This window comes from Phascolarctos cinereus, unplaced genomic scaffold (assembly GCF_003287225.1).
Source record: "Phascolarctos cinereus isolate Bilbo 61053 unplaced genomic scaffold, phaCin_HiC Scaffold_7;HRSCAF=346, whole genome shotgun sequence".
Classification (NCBI taxonomy): Eukaryota; Metazoa; Chordata; class Mammalia; order Diprotodontia; family Phascolarctidae; genus Phascolarctos; species Phascolarctos cinereus.
This window is the reverse complement of record NW_027556180.1, coordinates 164,358,918-164,378,615: the sequence shown is the minus strand read 5'-3', so window position 1 is coordinate 164,378,615 and position 19,698 is coordinate 164,358,918. Positions and strand designations below refer to the sequence as shown.

Below are 19,698 nucleotides of genomic sequence, written 5' to 3'. Positions count from 1 at the left end.
TCATCTGTAAAATGTGGATAATAATAGTACCTATCTCCGATACAGTTGAAAAGGTCTGCATCCATAAAGAACTCCAGAGAATAAAATCCTCCAACTCCCAAACTCACTTGCAATTTTTATATATAAGCCCAAAGGAGTGATTAATTCTCTCAATCAACCACAAAACATCTCCTATGTGGTGGCATCTGCCTTCACCTAGTGCCTAAAGCCCTTTAATCCTCTGGAGTTGATTAAGGGGGAACTGATCACACATTTTCAACTGTATCAGAGTGAAGCTAGTAGGGAGATGGGAGGGGAGTTTATCTGATTACTTCCTCCCTCTCCCTATCAGCTATTTAATTGGGGCTAAGAGACCTATAGGGTACAATGCATCCACCCCAGGTGCAGAGACAAACACCAAGGACAGATATGGATGGAGGCAGTCACCGGAGGGCAGCTTCAGGAAGTGTGACTTCTTATGACAGCAAAGAATGCTGGCTATGGATTCATGAAAGAAGCTGAGCCTGGGAACCAAACTGGGTGGCCAACCCTGAGGAAATGCTGTACCCAAGAAGAGTTGCATGGGGACTTTCCAAGGAGAGAAAGGACTGTGAATTGTGGGCTGTTCTTTATTACACATGCGATCTATATGTGTGCTTCCCTAACAATGTACTCCAATTTTGAATCCCCGTTCTCCCATGGATGCCATAAATATTTGTAGAAAAATGTGTTCCAGGTTTTTAGGGATAATGTTTTGTAAGAAACACTATATACCATTAGTAAATGTCACTACTAAAAGCTAATTATGCCTACTAGTTGATTGTTAATAGGAGCACACTGGTAGGGATACATGAGCTCCAGGGTAAGAAGTAGCCACCCCTAGGGTTACTCCCCTAGAAATCTGAGAGTAGCAACCTCTGAGAGGGGCCAATCCTGAGTAGGAGTTGGGGAAGTGGCCCCAGGCAAAATGTTTCTATAGGGATCACAAATTTAGATCTGGGAAGGATCTTAGAGGTCGTCTTGTCCATCTGCCTCCTTTTATGGGTAAGGAAATTGAATCCCTGCGACTTTAAATTATTAGGCTATTAAGTTGCTGATTCAGGATTTGAACTCAGATCCTCTTGCTCCATCTAGTACTCTCTCTGATGTACCACAATGGCCATAACCTTGATCAGAGATGTCATGAAATTTTATTAATATTTGAGCTTGATTCTCTCAAGTTATAAATAAAGTCTATCATTCAGTTGGTCATACTACTAAAAATGCTCACTAACTGGTAGTCCTCATTCTGATTCTGTTAACACACAAAGATTCCATGTACCCTACCTTCAATAAAATATGAGGAGAAAATGTTCAGAGGTTTAATGTATCAGTCTAATACCTAAAATGCTATAAACACAGATGCTATGAGTCCATCAGCTCCATTTTCCTCTGAGGAATGGAGGTTATGGGGAGAACCAGATTAGTACAAGAGGACATGTAAGACTGCTGTGGATATTCCAACAAGCTTTTTTGCTTATTGGAAATAAATGATTTTATACTTACCACTAGTTCAGTGTTACTTTGTATCGGTGTTGTACCTGTTCACCAAACAGGCTGGGGATATCTGACAGGGTTATGCAGAAAGCAGATACATAGCTTATGATCTTCACTAGTCATAATGACTTACATTTATTTAGTGCTTTGAAGTTTATAGACCACTTTACATTCACCATCTTATGTAAGCCTCAGAGCAACTCAGGATTAGAAACCTCATTTCAGACACTAGCTGTGTGATCATGGGCAAGTCACATACAAGCCTCTGTTTCCTGATTTGTAAAATGAGAAATTTGGATTTGATTGCCTCTAAGATTCTTTTCTGCTCTAAATCTATGATACTATGATCATGTGAACCCTGTGAAATGCAGGGAACACTAGTATTATTATCATCATTCCCTTTTTATTGATAAGAGAATCAAATTTGAATGTAGGGATGCCAGGGCTGTTTTCAAGCTGCAAAGTTTCCATTGTGGCTGTGATTGCAAGCATAGCAAGTATTTTTACTATTAGTCTTATATGTATGTTTAATCTGTTTCTGTAGAAAATAAGCAAAGAATGTTTTTGAAACCTTAGGAATGCCATCCAAGGATTTTTCTTAAAAATAGAGTAGGTTTGATGCCTTGGGGACGCGGGGTGCGAACACTCTCCCTCCAACGAACCAGGCTCTGACTGAGTTCTTTTAATAAACCCCAAGACAGTGGGATTCAGCCATTATTTTGGTTCAAATTCCAGCATAGATCTTGTGTGACAAAATGTATGTATTTCTCAGTCAATTATTTTTTAGAGTCATGGGTTCTGAGCCCCAGCGCTGAGTTTGTTGAATATCAACAACAACGACAGCAACAACGAAAATTGAAACTGAATTTGGTGTCATGTCACTTTTCCCCAATACTTTGGTGTCCCCCATCCCCCCTTTCAACTTCACAACAGCTTCATTCTTCTCTATCCCCCTTCAGATTTTGGAAACCAAGCACTGACATCAGGAAAATGCCATCTGACACAAGCTTGCAGGCTTTGCCTTTGAAGAAGCCAATTTTCCCTGAGGCTGAAGGAAAAGCACTGGTCAGCATAGAGGCCTGCAACCATGGGTGCCACTGGCTGATTTAAATAAAGTGAAAGGCAGGTTTGATGACTTTCCATTTTAATATCATAATTTAAATAGATGGCCAGATTTATTATTTCAGTCCGATGGGGTTGTGGAATGAGAGGGCTACAGCTTACCTACAAAAGAGAGAAACCACATTTTCTTCAGCCTTCACTGTGGTCTGATAAGCCATATAAAACTTTCATCAGATCATCCTGATCTCCAAGAACATGAAAGGAATCATGTGTAAAGTGCAATATCATAGCTTATTAAAAATCTGCCCTTGAGGGGAAAAATCAGATAATTCTGAGCAGAATGAAAGAGACCTGGATTATCTTTTTTTGTAAAATCAACTTTAAATTCTTAAAAATTTAGCAATGGTGACTAGAATCATTATAATGGAACTTTCTAGGGGTCTATGGTACTTATGGACAGGAAAGCTGAAACCTCAAAGGGAATTCTTTCTCTTTTGCAACCCAGCATATTACCCCCAGCCCTACCCCCACCCCCTCCTTGGCTACTTAATGTGAATCTCCATAATGCATAGGGAAGTCTTGTAGCACATAATACTTTTTTGTAGTAATGTTTTTTTATGACACTGAATATGAATTAACTGAATAGGAATAGGAATATAAGAATAAGAAATGAGTCTTCACAGGAAGACTTTTTTTTTAGGAAAACATTTTTTAAAAAATAAAGAATAGGGAAAATGCATTGTTATTTGAAAAGAGTGTTAAGCTTGCCTAAAGAATCTAGGCAACCTAGAATGTCTACCTTTTTATTTTTCTGAAAACAACAAATACTATAGAGAGCTAATTATATCTTTTTTTTTAGGGAGGGGGTTGAGACAATATGGGTCAACTGACTTGTCCAGGGTCACACAGGCAGTAAGAGTCAAGTGTCTGAGGCCCGATTTGAACTCAGATCCTCTGACTTCAAGGCTGGAGCTCTATCACTGCACCACCAATAGAATGTTAATTGCTTTTACTAAAATCTACTTCTGGGGGGCAACTGAAGGTAGTTTACAAAATTAGGAAATTTGCTTCAGAACATACTTGCACCACAACTATATCCAACAGCTTAGGAATGGTTTCATGGAAATTCGTTTTGGGAAATTTACATTTTGGGTTTGTAGCTTATGATTTCTTTGATATACAGAACTCCAGGTGAGGACATTCTCTCTACCAATATAAATTGACACCTTTTCTCCAATTTATGGCCTAGAGAGTGACCTAGAGACACTAAAATCCAGTCACTTGCCTAAGTTCACACAGCCAATGTGTAGGTGAGGGAGGATTTAATCCCCCTAGACACATCTTCTTTTCACAACACCACACTACCTTTCTTTCACACATATGCACACACGTCTATGTGTATATATGAATACTATGTATATGATTGGATTTTACTGACTTCACCATGATATGAATTTCAGAAAGGAGAAACCCAGCTCGATCAATTTTGATATTATTTTCACTTAAAAAAGGGACAAATGTCCTTTTATTCTTCTATAAGATAGATTTGAAGTGTCCCTGAAAAATGACAGTGATAGACCTTTGTCAAAAGTTAATCTGCCACTTTAGACTGCTGTGTTCACATTGCTCTGCTCGTCCAAGTTATCTAATGTAGTGGAGTAAACTCTATTTGTAGAGCTAATATTTTAATTAGATGATGCATAGTCTCTTGGGTTGATTTATTTGTGTGTACATCCTTTGGATTTGCTCTTTCAGTTTAAAAACAGTAATTGTTAATTTTTTTCCATCCTAGTGAACACATTTTGACACAGTTTGAAAAAAAAAAGTGCTAATAGCCTTTTTTGACCATTCTGAAAAGTTCTTCCCATCACCTTTAAAAAGCAATAGAATGAGGCAGGGTTCAAATCATTGGCTAATAATTCATAGCAATTATATTATTAAGTACAAGGTCAAAGGCCAGATGACTACTGAACACATTTTATGTGAAATATTTCATCATGCTCTAGGTTTTGGACTCTGAGAAGCATTTTGAAAAACTCTTGAAAATGTTTTGCAAACATAAATAGCTTTTAAAATATTGTTTTTTGAGGAATTCTATCCCTGGGGCTTACTAACCTGATTGCCTTGGTACACTTCAGTGGGAAGACAAACATCTACCTTCTTTTTATCTCCTTGGTTTCTTGCCATGGAATGCACAGTTGTATCTATGAACAGAGGCAATATCCTGAGAACTACTCTTGTGGGTAACTTTTAGTTGAAACACTGTGCTCTGGCACTGCTTACCTTGGCCACATAACGCAATGACTTGGATTTCTAGGTCTTTTTCAGTTGTCCTATTATGTCAATAATAGACCATCATAGATCCCAGTGGACTAAAAGGCCTGGTTCCAACAAATAGCTCTGCTATATTTCCCCAGAGTTTGAAGAAGCAGTTTTAATTCTCTGCTGAGGTCACATTGCTTTACTAAGCCTTATTATTTGTCAAAGCATAAAGTTTTCTGACTATTTCCTCATATATGATACTCCATCTCCCTCTGCCTTTGCACAGGCTCACCATCCCTGGACTGAATTTCCTATTTACCTCTGCCTCTTAGAATTCTTCATTTCCATTAAGGCTCAACTCAAATGCCATGTTCCATATTTTATTTCTCTTCCCAGATGCTGTTGCTTCTCCACTTAAATTACCTTGGGTTTATCTTGCATATATTTGCATATATTTATACATGTGAATATTGTCTCTTCTAGAAAGATTGTGAGTTTCTTGAGGGCAGGTACTCCCTCACTTTCATCTTTGTATCTTTGTAGCCTAGCATAGTGGAGACACTTAATGGTTGTTTGTTCAGAGACTGATTCAAATCCCCAAGCAGCTTCATTTCTAAGTTACCAGTTTAGCTAAGATCAAAAAGAGACTGTGTATTTGCTAGAAAAGGAAGGCACTTATAGTTGAATCTTTCATGCAATAGCCAGAAAGGCACTTGTAAGCGCAGTGGTATGCCACAGCAGATCAAGTTCTGGCTTTGGAATCAGAGAATCTTGGTTCAAATCCCAGCTCTGTTGTTTACTCTAGCTGACCTTGGGCTCTCAACCCTTCTGGACTTCAGGCTCATTTTACTGAGATTAGGGAGACCCAGGTGAATGGCCTTTTGTGATCAATGCAAAAGACAAGCAGCTTTATAGGAATCTCTAGGAAAGGAATAGTTTGCTGTTATAGTTAGAAATGCCCCTTTCTTTCTGCTCCAGAAGACTATATTTCTAATGTGAGGAAGGCAGTAATTCAGTAAATAAATATACTGCATTGTTCTGGTATTTTAGCTATTTTTAGAGTTATTTAGACATAGCAATCATTAAGAACACTAGCAAAACAGTCAATCAGACTGGGTTTGCTATTATCACCACAATTTTTTTTTCTTTTCATGACAGATTCATAATAAAACCCAAGTCTTCTTGTCTTTTTAATTTGAAGTTTATCTCCCCAGAGAGAGACTTATGACTCTATGTATATATGCATAGGCATATATATGCAAATGTACTCATACATGCATATATTTTTAAATACTTTGTAGGGTGAGTTGAATTTTAAGCTCACTTTAGACTTTAAGCAATGAGCTTTAAATAATAATTTTGGGAAAAGTAAAAGTATCTCAACACTATTATTGACGTGAATGATGTTTAATGGTGGAAAGCTGGTTCCTTCTGATGCTTTGTTATTTATGAGTAGAGAATCCAGGAATTAGGAGGAACATGGGAAGAATAGTTTGGAAGCTCCACACTGCATTCAAGTAGATACCCACCTCAGAGCTAAGACTACATTACCTCAGCCATCATGGTTTTTAGGAAGGGTTCCCTAGGAAGTCTATATGCAAAGGTCAATTGATGGTTTAAAGTAGTTAAGTCAACCGTGCCTAGGAGACACTACAGAAAAGGGCAAAAGACTGCTGGATTGAGGTATGCTGAAACCTCAAAGTGTTAGTTTGAATTCGAATCCACGACAACAACAGACAGCAAAAGGAATATACTTGTACCGTTTATTGGCACAGTCATATTTCAAAGGCTGGTACGGCTGGGAAAATCCAAGTAGCAAATTATTATTCTTTTAATGCCACTGCTCAAAATTTCACAACAGCCAACCAGAACACTTCATTAAGTCAAGGCCATTGTAATACATGAGCTCTGGTGATATACAGTATGGGAATCATGCAGCATACCTCTTTAAGGACATATTCATCTTATGATGCCTGTACCTTCAGGAAGCCTTATTGCTCAAAGGAGAAAAATCTCGGCCGTTCTTTCTGCACCTGTTACTGGGTGCACCTTTGTACTGACATATGACCTTTTACATAACCAGCTGTGAAAATGAAGCTATACACATTTACTGAGCACCTCATTATTTCCTGTAACCTATGCTGTCAACTTGAGATGAAGTTTAATTAAAGAAATTCACAATCCACTTATTCCAAAGCACAGCGCATAGAGAAGAAAGTATCTCCTAACTAATGAGTGAAATAGAAAGCATTGGGCACTATCCACAAAAGCCAATTTTACAAGTGTCACCAAATTTAAGGTTGACATCAATGAAGCTAAAACAACAACATAGTGTTGAGATTCTTAGAAACTTCAGGCAAAAACTATATGGAGCAAAAAGAATCCAAATGGATTTGGCGTTTTTACCTGTATTTTGAAGAAAGAACAGCACCACCAATTGCATAAATTTATAAAATCCAGTAACAAACGTAAATAATAATGCTCAGGTTTGGAATTCCAATAAAACACAGACATCTACAAAGAAATATAATATACGTACCATATATATATGCATCATATTAAAACCATTCAAGATTCAATAAACATAGTATTGAACCCTATAAAACAACTGTACAGTGTGCACACCAATTCCTCCTGTCATTCAACCACCACCATTCTGCTTCCCCCTCCACCCTCTGACTCATCTCATCCCCCACCTCCCACTCCTGTTTTCAGAATCCTGGTTTCTAAAGAGTGTTCTGTAGTTCTTGAGGCCTCTAAAGCACACAGTTAGAAAGATCAGTGCTAATCATTACCAAAGGAAAAAAAAAGAAAGAAAGAAAGAACAGAGAGACCAAACACACACACACACATACATATTGAATCTAGTGTATTGAACTCCAGTTTCCTGTGCTTTTTGAGGGTATATGACTGGAGATAGAATCTAGCATACTTGTGGGGGTTAGGGGTAGGAAGAGTAAGATGTTGCTTGCTACTACAGTTTCCAGTCACTAGGTGATTTTGATTTTTAGAGTCTGCAAACCAATCCTCATCAAATCGTAGTGTCCCATAACTCTGAAGGTAATCTATTGCAGGAGGTCTCTTCTGCCTTCTTCAATAGAGCTGGCTTTTTACAAGGGGGTGGAGGAGGTCCGCTGACCCGAGGTTCTGGATGGTGCTGGTTTTGTGGCCAGTCTCTTTCCTCACAAAGTTTCCGCCTCCAGTCTAGGAGTTCCTGAAGTGCCAAGCTCTCATTCTCTGAAAGCCTTAGTTGATGAATTACCTGGAGGGGTTAGGGGTTGGGAATAGAAAAAAAAACAAAAATAAAAAAAACCATCCAAAACATGAAGGACCGTGATGTTTGACAACACCTGGATATAAAAGCCTCTTATTTTATGACTTATAGTTGAACTATGATGCTCTAACTAAATGCCAAAACAGGTAGCATCTACCATTTGCCAAAAATATTATGGAAATGAATTAAAAGTTTGTCATCCCCAGGTAGCTGAGCATGAAGTTGGAAAATAAATGCAAAAATGATGATCAAAAGAGTTATTTTCACACTTTTGTTACTGAATTATGATTAACTAATTGACCTCATTGCAAGGGAAAGAGTCCTCTCCCCTCCAAAAAAATTAGCCAAGTGAGAGGCAACTTTAACTCAATTTCTCCCCATCCCCTTCACTTCACTATGTGGCCACTCTTTGTCCCTGAGGTATCATACATAAAAGGTCAGTATCATTCAGTCCACTACACTCCCTAATGCTGCCTGAAACAGATTAAAATGTAATTGGGCAATATTTAATGAAATAAATAAAAAAATACAATAAAACATGGATAATATCATATTTTCTGTCATTATGCTGCTCTAGGTATCCTTATGTGTAGATTAGTGGCCACTGTCTGTCTCCATTTCAGTTTGACACAACAGGTATATGGATAGAGGACTTGACTTGAAATCAGGCAAGATCTGAGTTCAAATCTTCCTTCTTACACATATTAGCTTTCTTATCATAGGCACGTATTTTAATTTCTCAATGTCTGAGACAATACTGTAGTTAAGTTACAGGGGAGTTATAAATCTACATTGGTAGATGGAATTTTCACAATGGGAATTCCCAATAGGATCATAGATGTGGAATTGCCCTGCATACCCCCAAAACACTCATTCATACATAGGTTATTGATATATGTATATATGATACCCATAGCACTTTAATAGACTTAATGCTTAATGTAAGTGCTATACAGAATTGTCTCATTTGATACCATGTACAATGAAAACCCAAGAGAATCCTGAAATCTTATTTCAGTGAACCCTTCAACTTCTTCTTCTTCTTCTTCACTAGGCAATGGGGTTAAATGACTTGCCCAGGGTCACACAACTAGTAGGTGTCAAGTGTCTGAGTTCAGATTTGAACTCAGGTCCTCCTAACTCCCAGGTGAGCGCTCTATTCACTGTGCCACCTAGCTGCCCCCAACTTCTTCAACTTCAAACCCTTTAACCAGAATAAGTTACCAAATGAGCTTGACTCTCTTTTTCATTCTTACATTTTCCCTGCCTACACCCACTTTTTGAGATTTATGGCCACATGATTATCATAATAGCTCACATTAAGATAATATTTCAAGGTTTCCAAAGCTGTTTCCTCACAACAACCCTGTAAAGGAAACAGAAAAAGGGAGTAATGAAGGTGTAAACACACACACACAGATAGCCAAAGAGAGGAAGAGGCAAAGCGGGTGTGTCTCAAAATGGAGATTTGCAAAATCACCTCCTGAATAGTTAAGACTGGATTGATTTTTACATAAAATAATCAGCAAAATGCTGTCACATTTATACCTGCCATTTAGGGGATACTAGTTTAAGTATCCAGGATATTCAGGTTTAAGCCAAAATGGAAGGATGGAAACAATACAGAGAATGGCAGTGATGCCTTTTGAGACTGAGATCCTTTCCTGTCAGTGTTGAGGTTCATAGGATCATAGCTCTATAGCTGAAAGAGTTTTTGGATCTTGATGACACTTACCCACACAATTACTGTCCTCCATTGTTTTCAGATGAGGAAACTGAGGTCCACAGGAGTGAAGTGATTTTCTTAATGTTACATTGATAGGAAGGGGAAGACCTGGTATTTGAACTTAGGATACATGACTCCAGGTTCAGTGTGCTTTCCACTGCACCACACTGATTCCTGCTAGATATTATATTAGCTGAGAAATTTTATGTCTTTTTGTTATTTCACTGGTGTGGGAAGCTCCCCAAGGGAAATTTCATTTACCCAACTTAGAATCTCAGAGTTTCCTAAGACAATGAGGAACCAAGTGACTTGATCAGGATGGCACAGCCAGCATGTGAATTCAGGTCTTTCTGACTCAAGAAGATAACTCTCTTATCACCTAATCTAGGCTGTCATTCAAATTTCATATGAATGCAAAATGGCATAAAGTTAAATACAATTGCAAAGAGGGCTGCATGATGCCATTAATTTCCCAAGAGAACAAGGATAAAAAAGCAACTTTAGGCAGCTGATTATGGTTTTATTTTTATATCCCCTTCCCTAACTGCATTGAATATTTAGTAATTTAAAGCAAAATTATGTAATCTCCCAGGTATGCACAGAGTTGGAGTGAACTTTTAGAAAAAAAGTTGACAAATCTGTTTTTAGCTTCATCAAGTCAGTGGGAGTTGTGATTATTGGGATTTTAGATGGGGAAAGTATTTTTGGGGGGGGGGGTCAGGCCACTCCCCAGACCTTTCTAACCCTGGTTTCTTTTCTCTCCTCCCCACATAACACTCCATCTATTAAGAAATATATCTCTAATCACTATTATTCATATTTCTGCATTTTTGCAATTCAATTTGCCTCAATTCAGTATAACAAACAATTACTAAGTGTCTATTGTATCCAATTATGGCTCCATGCAGAGGTTGAATGAATATGAGTTAGTGCAGCTTGTCTTAGCAAAGTCGTATGTGGTAGACTAGGAATATTTGACCAATCAAGGAACAGTATCCAGTCTGCATTTCCTCCTTGGTCCTTAATTCTTTTGGTGATGCTTTCAGAATCAACATAAACTTTTACCAGGTGTTGCTCTTTGAAAACAACTTCACAATAGGAAACTCATTTATGGTTAGTCATTCCACGTGGAGTCCTGGAAATCTGCTGACAGTGACTTTTACCAATTGCTGATCCAGAGTCGAACTTGTACAGAGGGCATTAGATGCAAAATTTTACAAATCTCCTGAGTCATTTGTTTTAATTTCCAAATGAAATGTACCTCCTACCAGCTTCTTGGTATTTACTAATAAAAATATTCGAAGTCCCAATTACATTTTAAGAATTGAAACTGATACACACAGAAAGCATTTACTGAAGATGATATTGACTGTCTTGAATGAAGTACTGAGTAGGGAACATTGCTGTCTTCTGTTCACAAGCTAGGGCTCTCTATGCTGACAAGCAAAATTTTGACTGCTGTTTTCAATAATCAACTAATACTCAGAATAACTTCTAAATGGAAAGGCTCTGGTAGATGTTCTCAATTATGAAGATTTATGGCTACCAAGTAAAGATCAGACTATTACACAGCTACCTTTGCTAGTTTGACGTATCTGGAATGCTAAATTGTTAAAGCCTTTAGAAGTTTTCATTTTTTTCAGTTCTTAGTTAATAAACAAACATTTACTCTGTGGCAGACACATTAAACAGTAGCGACACAAAGAAAGGCAAGACAGCTCTTGCATCAAGGTGCTCACAATCTAATGGGGAAGACAATATGCAAACAAGTATGTTCAAGGAAGCTACACACACATCGAATAGGAAATAATCAATAGAAGGCAGTCACTAATATTAAAAAAGATTAAGAAAGGCTTCTTGTAAAAAGGTGAGATTTTAACTGAGACTTGAAGGAAGCCAGAGAAGCCAGAAATTTCCCACCATAGCCTCCTCACCTTCCTTCCTTATTTGTCCCTTCTCCATTTAATATTTTGCATGAGAAGATATATTGTAAAATCTCAGATTTTTCAGAGAAATAGAGTTCAGGAAGATTTCAATTTGATAATTAGGTATGTGATACTGTAAGCAGAAAGAATGCAGCTCTAGAGATTGGGACAGTATGTCCTAAAAGATTGTCTGAATAATGATATATAATCTGCTGTATTTATAGCTGTCAGTTATTGTAATGGTGCCTGTCATAGAGAATAGGTATGAGATTTATTGCCTTCCAATATAAAACACAACACCAACTCTTTTTTTAAATAGTAATCAGATGATATACAGAAAATGATAAACATTTATAAGAATTATTATTTGTAGCTGATAAACATCTGAATAACTGTTAATTTTCTTTTCTGTAAGAGTTTACATAGATATATATGTATGTGTGTGAGTATACATAAAGAAAAGTCATATTCCAGACCCTATGAAAAATGAAATATCACTTACTGTTAAAAGGAAGCTCCCAATCTGTTTTAAGACACAAGGGACCCTTAAGTAAAATTTCAAATTCAAACTCTATTCCATGGAACAGGATTAAGGTTTAAGAGAGTGGGTGAATATGCAGGAAATAAATAAGGATAAGGTACTGATTACAAGGGTTTAATGTAAGGACAACCTTGGAGAAGCTAAAAGTCAATTATTTTTAATATATGTATAAATTTAGTTACTACAACAAAAGCAAAACAAATACATGTTAAGGTAATAAAAATATATTCAATTTATTAAGATAAATTTAAATAAAACACATTTAAATTTAAATAAAAGTATTTCTAAAATAAATAAAATGAATTTATTAAAGTAAAATAAATAACTAATAAATCAATATTTACATGGCCTAGCTAGCTGTTAGTAAATTTATTTTCAAAGTTTAAACAGTGTATTTTGCTACAGAAAAAGAGAACAAAAGAGAGAAATGAAAGAAGGAAAGAGAGAGAGGGGGGTATTGTAACTGAGAATGAGATGAGAGATTATCATAAGCTATCATATTTATACCTTAAATTAGGAGTACAGCATGGGAAAGTTGCTTTACTTCCAAAGCCTCAGTTTCCTCTTCTGTAAAAATGAGGGGGTTGGAGTAGACAATTTTTTTTTACTAAGCTATCTCCAAGTCCTGACAGTATACCCTTGGAAGGGTCCTTGAGAGTCATACAGATTTGATCCGATATCCATCCTTGAAGATGTCTTTTACATCTTTTCCTTTCCAGTAAGACAAACTTGTTGGAAAGCAAGTTGGGGAATGTTTGGAAAAATCTCAGGCTGTCTATCTCACTGGATAGAAGAATGTTTTGGGCAAAAAAAATGTTGATTCTACTTGAGCTAATTCTAAGTATGGGGGCCACAAAATAAAAAAAAAAAAGCAGAAAGTTGAGTCCGTCATGTGTGAGTACTACTTTCAGGTGGGCTAACACAAACAATAGTCAGTTAAAGTTTAATTATGAGCAGTGAGTAATCACTCCAGCTCAGGAGGTCTTAACCTTTTTTTTTTTTGAGTCATTTCCCCTTTGTCAGGCTAGTGAAGTTTGTAGATATCTTCTTCAAAATAATGTTTTTAAGTACAAAAAAAGATAATAAAGAAAATCAATTATTTTTAAATGTAGTCATCAAAATATTAAAAACAAAAAACAAGTTCATGTTAAGAACTCCTTGCTATGCCCCTTTGCTGTAAAAGAGAAAGAAAATTCTTACTGAGTGACTGTTAGAGAGAGGGAGAAAGCTTTCCAACAACTTCAGTCACCTTTCCAGAAGAAGTCTCCTCTGTCCTAAACTGTGATAACAATTCTTGTGCAAATGAATTTTTCCTCTGGGCAAAATTGAGAAGAAAGGTATTTGATCTAGAGAGGATCTCAAAGCACAGAGATCCTCAGAAAAAGAAGCTAAATCCATATCTATGGATGAAAGAACAGACTACTTCTGATTTAAAAAAGAACCCATTCCATATGTCTCTTTTTAAGCTACTAGACATTTTATTCCATTTTGTATACAACTTTTAGTGGTTATATCCTAAAGCCTTGCCAATAAGCATTATGTATATGTAAAGGTTAATAGTTGGGTTGGATATAATTCATAAACAGATGCAGTTTTTCATTGTATTCTCCCATATTCCCTGACTTTTGTAAGAAGCCCAAAGATGTGACCACAGGCTACTTACTACTGGTTAGTTTGAGCAGCAAGCAATGGTGAGAAACTTCTTGGACATGAGGGGATGAGCTTTCATAGTGAGTCAGTTAAGAGACAAGGCTGGGGACTTCAGCTCATGAGCTAGACAAAATAGTGGTTTCTAAAATGATTTCACAAGAGATGACAGAACTTCATCATAATGAGAAAGCCTGGGATTGGAGGGAGAAGGAATTTCAATCAAGAATCGTGAAACACTTTAAACAAAATCTTTTCTTAAAAAAAATAAAGATTCTATGATGCTGCTAATAAATAATACGTGTGTAACTGGCAGTATTCTGTGGTCTTTAAAGGTGATACTTCCTCCATTTGTTTAGGCAATTTTGTCTCAAAACATCCTTGAAAGCATCTTTGCCTTGGGGGCTATTTATTTTTTTATTCATTCATTCATTCATTCATTTGTTGTTTATTTATTTATTTATTTGTTTGTTTATTTTTCTTTAGTACCTGGAAGGCACAAAGGCAGAGTCTGAAGGGAGATAAGTATAATTTGACTGCTCAAAGAAATTGACAAATGCATACTATTTATAGAAGATAGAAAGTAAAGCAGTTTTATTACAGCGTTACCCCTTGTGCGTGCTCTGCTTAAGGTTGTGTCAGCATTTCCAATATACACCCTCATATTAGTTTATAGCAGACATAAAAACCTGGTCTAGGTTACATCTGGGGCACATCACCCTCCTTTATGTTTTAAGAAAGGACCGTATAAAAACAAATGACCAAGCCATTTAAATTCCGTGTGTATATGGCCAGAGAGACTAGATTAATAACCTTGGAAATGTGTAAAACAATACATAAATGGCTATATACCAAACATATTCCTTTATGCATGGACACATCTTCCCAAATAAACACTTTTTCTTCTAAGCAGGTATTTGACTGAAAAATATCCTGTGTTAAGTTGTTAGAACACCAGATACAGGAAAATATAATCCTTAGCGAATGATAATACTACTTGAGACCCTCATGATTATTGACACAGTAGCTCAATATTAGTGATAAAGAAACAGTAATTCTCCAATTGCTATGGCAAATCTGATTTTATAACTGGAACCCCCATACTCTCTTCAGCTAGCTAGTCCCTTGCTCTCCATCTGGATTATAGCACATCTCATGCTGGCATATTCGATAAGCACACAATATCAATTAGCTATGAAAATAAATAGCAGCCAAAATTGATTTAAGGATGCTGTGTGTTCCAGGTCAAATAGGCTCCTTGGTTAAATTAGGCACTGTTTTCAAGGAAGAAAATCACTGAAATGTCCTCACATTATGCAGAGAAACAGGATACCAAAGAATTTAATGAGGTTCATTGCTAATGCATATTTTGCTCATTTAAAGGTTCTTTCTATGTGTCACTAATGTAGCATACTTCAACAATATGTGCCCTATAAGGTTGCCTAATATTTTGGTGGGTTTTTTTTAATAGAATATAAATTGTTTTCCAAAGTTGTGGACTTGTACTTCTATGAACTGTGTCTAAAAGTTGAGTACAATTATTCTTTTTTCTTTTTCCTCTTTCATCATTACTTCTTAGGATGAATATGCTCTTTGTTAAATTATTCATATGTAAAATCATGTTGTTGGTCATTTGTCATTGCATTGATTTTTCTATTGACTACTCACCCAAAAGTGAAAAGAGGCATTTAATGACATTTATGGAAATTAAAAGAAGCAAGTGTTTTTGACAGATTGAATGATAACATCCCTATATTCTCGAATGCAAATATCATTAGATATGGTATTAAGGAAATGTTGTTTTAAAAACATAGCAAATGAAGCCTGAAACCTGAAAGGAGTTTTTACCATCAAGAAAAAAAGAAACCCATACAATTCTACAATTATGGGGTACAATGTAAATGAAACATAGTACTAATAGAGATAATATGGTGTATTAGAAAGATCATTGAATTTGGAGCAAGACATGTTCCAATTAAAATTCCTGCTCTACATTCCAGCCAGCTGCGTGACCTTGGGCAAGTCTCTTAAGCTCTGTAGGCCTTGATTTTTTTGTTTGTAAAATGAGGAGAATGAATTAGATGATATCTATGGACCTTTCAAACTCTAAAACCTATGGTTTATGTGACTACTTTGATTTTTCTAGTCTTTCATAGGATTCTATACTGTGAAAACAAGTTGGGAAATTGAGGAAATTACTAGAATAATTAAAGGCAAATAAAAAATGTCTGTTTTAGATTTACAAAGAATTATGCCCTAGAAATACCATAAACAGCAATCTAGTTAAGTTTAGGATAAGTTAAGGTTGACTTGTTTCTTGACCTCTAAGGGTTAAACAAAAAAAAATTCACTTTGAAAGGTATGCTAAAACCGAGCTCTTGATGATACTAGGAGTTCCATTTAAACATTCAATATAATTCAAAATCAACATGTCCATTTGCATTTGATTGGGCAATTTCCATTGGGCACTCCAGATCACAGCTGGGAGAAGAGAGATGAGGTGGGATAAATGAATTTACATGCTTCTTATTTCTAAATGAAAATCCTCCAACAAAAATGTTCAACTCAGAACCAAACCACACCCTACAATTTTCTTCTGACTCTGGAGACTTGGATTTTTCAGAAGAGTTTTTTCTACTTACTCAATGAATTAACTTATTCAAGTCTTGACTCATAAAACAATAGCATGTTAGAGTTGGAGAGAATAATAGAGAACATCTCAATCCAAATCCTTCATTTTACAGATCAGGAAACTGAAGCCCACAGAAATGAAGCATCTTGCTTAAAGTCATGTGGCTAAGAAGAGGCACATTAAGAACTAGAATTCTAGACCTTGGACATCTTGCCTAATGTTTTTTCCACTATAATCCACTGCCTCACTATCCAGGAATAATTGGTGGGGGATACCCAGTGTGGGAACTCCTACTAATTTAGAGTACAATAGAAGTTAAGTATTAGGAAGTTTTCTTAGGTATATAAAAGTTACACAAATCTTTCTAGACTTTGATGTGGGTTTCACACTAAGGTCTTCCTCTCTTCATGTCCATCCATCTGAGCACTAAAGCACACTGCCACCATTGTGACTAGTGTGGGTGTATGGGGGGGCATAAGATCATAGATTTAGAGTTAAAGACTCTTCAGAGGCCATGGCTATGCCTTCTGAGGCAGGCAGTTCTGACTTAGTTGCACATAAACGAGATCAGAATGAAAAAAAATACAAGAATATTATCTGATATTAGGGATTTATTGAAAACAAACAAACAAACGAAAAATTAGGTATGTGCTGTGGTCAATACGCATCGGACCCAATTGTCTACACTGACAATCGTGTATATGAAAATTGATGTTCATAATTATTACCTTGAAGCACTGCAAGATCATGAATTATCAAAAGAAGATTTAATTGTATTGCCTATTCTCCATGTATTAAAGCAGCAAATTTGACTAATGCATTTTAGACAGTTTCATCAAGGATTTAAACAAAAAGGGCCTTGTGTGTACGCAGTTAAGCCAGAAGCTCCAGTTAACTCGAACATCATTCTCTCAGCCTCCAACCAAGCATTCTGGTTAAATGAAGTTTTACTATATATCACTATTCCCTAGAGCTATAGAAAGATAGCCCAGGAAAAAAATGTTCTCATAAGTTTCTGGTGATAGGGGTGGGGAAAGAGTGTACAGCAAGGGGAGCTCAATTATTATAAAAGAAGGAATGTGCAAAGTGAAATAAATAAATAAATCAAATTGTCTTTTTTTCTTGTGCTTAAATTAAATGGTACAAATAACATTACTGAGCAAAGCCACGAGTAAGAGCATCACCACTCTAGTCTCTCCTTGCTTTCTATCTCTAGCTCTGGGAATAGTAATCAAATCAATATTACCATTCTGGGAAGGATGTGTCAATCAATTGCCCTATGACTCCAATCACCATTCCTTATCCCGCCCCTCCTGTTTTTAGCAGCAGATTGCATCTTCAATCATTCCCAGCCCCCAAACTTGAACATCTCCATATCAACTGGTTCTTTCCCTATTGCTTTCAAGAAAGTATTCCTGAGTCCCCCATTCAAAAACCAACAAACATGAAACATCTCTTTGACCAGATCCCATCATCCCTGAAGATTATTATACTATCTATCTTCTTATTTTCTCAGCCAAAGTTGTTGACAAAAATATTTGCAGTAGTTTTTCTTAATTTTTGGTGGCAAACAACTGGAAACTAGAGGGATTGCCATCAACCAAAATTATGGTATATTAATATAATGAAATGCTGTTGCTCCTTTAGAAGCTATCAAAAGAATGTTGTTTTTTTTCCAGAAACCCGGGAAGACTTGTATGAACTGATATAGAGTGAAATGAACAGAATCAGGAAATCAGGAAAATAAATTACATAATAACACCAATATCATAAAAGAGAACTTTGAAAGACTTAAGAATTCAGGTCAATACAATGATCAACTATAATTCTGGAGGACTGATGATGAAACCTGTTTCCCATCTCCTGACAGAGGGGTGATAGACTAAAGGTAGAAAGTGGAATACATTTTTTTGGACATGGCCAATATAGGAGTTGTTTTGCTTGTTTATGCATGTTTATTACAGGGTTTCGTTTTTGTTTTTTCTTTTTTGATGAAAGAAGATAATTTTTTTATTATTTGAAAAAATAAATTGAATTTAGTTAAAAGAGAAAGTTATCTTTACTCACTGCCTCTATTTGCTCAACCTTTTGTAATCAATCAGGCTTCCAACCTCATCGTTCATCAGAAACTGCTGGGTCCAAAGGTACCATTGATCTCTTAATGACCATATCTGCTGGTCTTTTCTCAGTCCTAATCCTAACTCCTTTAGAGGTAGGAAATTGGCACAGTGGATAGAGTGTTGGGCATTGAGTAAGGAAGTCATGAGTTCAATCCCAGTCTAGTCATTGGAAAAGTCACTTAACCTTTCTTTGCCTTAGTCTACTCAATTATAAAATAGGGATAAACCGTCTACCTCATATGTCACTTAAATACTGTCTGCCTCAGTTTTTCTAACTATAAAACAGAGATAATACCAACTACTTTCCAGGGTCCTTGTGAGAATCTACTGAGATAATATTTGTAAAATGTTTAGTAGAGTGCCTGATGGGTGCTCAACATATCCAAAAGTGAACCCATTATCTTTCCCCAAAGTCCTTGCCTCTTCCAAATTTTCCTGTTTCTACTGATAGTCCTACCTTTCCTTTAGTCTCACAGCTTCATAATCACAGCATTATCTTGGACTTCTGACTTCCCTTCCCTTACATATCCAATCACTTGTCATATTTTGCTATTTCTATCTTCACATCATATCTTTTATCTTATCCCTTCTCTCTACTCACACTGTTACCATCTTCATCTTGCCTATATTATCCTAATTCATCTTCTGATCACAAGTCTCTCACCACTGCAATCCATCCTGCACAATGTTGTCAGAGTAATAATCTTTAAATTTAAATCTGACAATATTACTCTCCTACCTAGTCCTCTAGTAGCTTCTTAGGGAATATAGGACAAAATAGAAATACCTTTGATTAGTTTTTAAGGTTCTATACAATTTCACCACATACCGTATTTTTTTCTTTATTTTTTAAAGTTCAATTTTACTTTATTTTCTCATATGAATTTTCTCCCTCTACCTCTCTCTCTTCACTTTGCTTCCACTGAGAAAGTAAAGAAAAAGCAAAATCTATTATGAATATATATATATAGTCAAGGCAATGTCTAAAAAGCCA

General features: G+C 36.2%; 1 protein-coding gene across 1 annotated transcript in view; it reads right to left on the bottom strand.

Annotated features, from left to right (window-relative positions):
- Window positions 1–7,221: 7,221 nt before the first annotated feature.
- MYO16 (myosin XVI) overlaps window positions 7,222–19,698 on the bottom strand; it is a 693,538-nt gene continuing 681,061 nt past the window's right edge. The window contains 1 exon segment of the mRNA XM_020970073.2: window positions 7,222–8,101. Coding sequence (XP_020825732.1) covers window positions 7,871–8,101 — 231 coding nt within the window. The 3' untranslated portion in view covers window positions 7,222–7,870.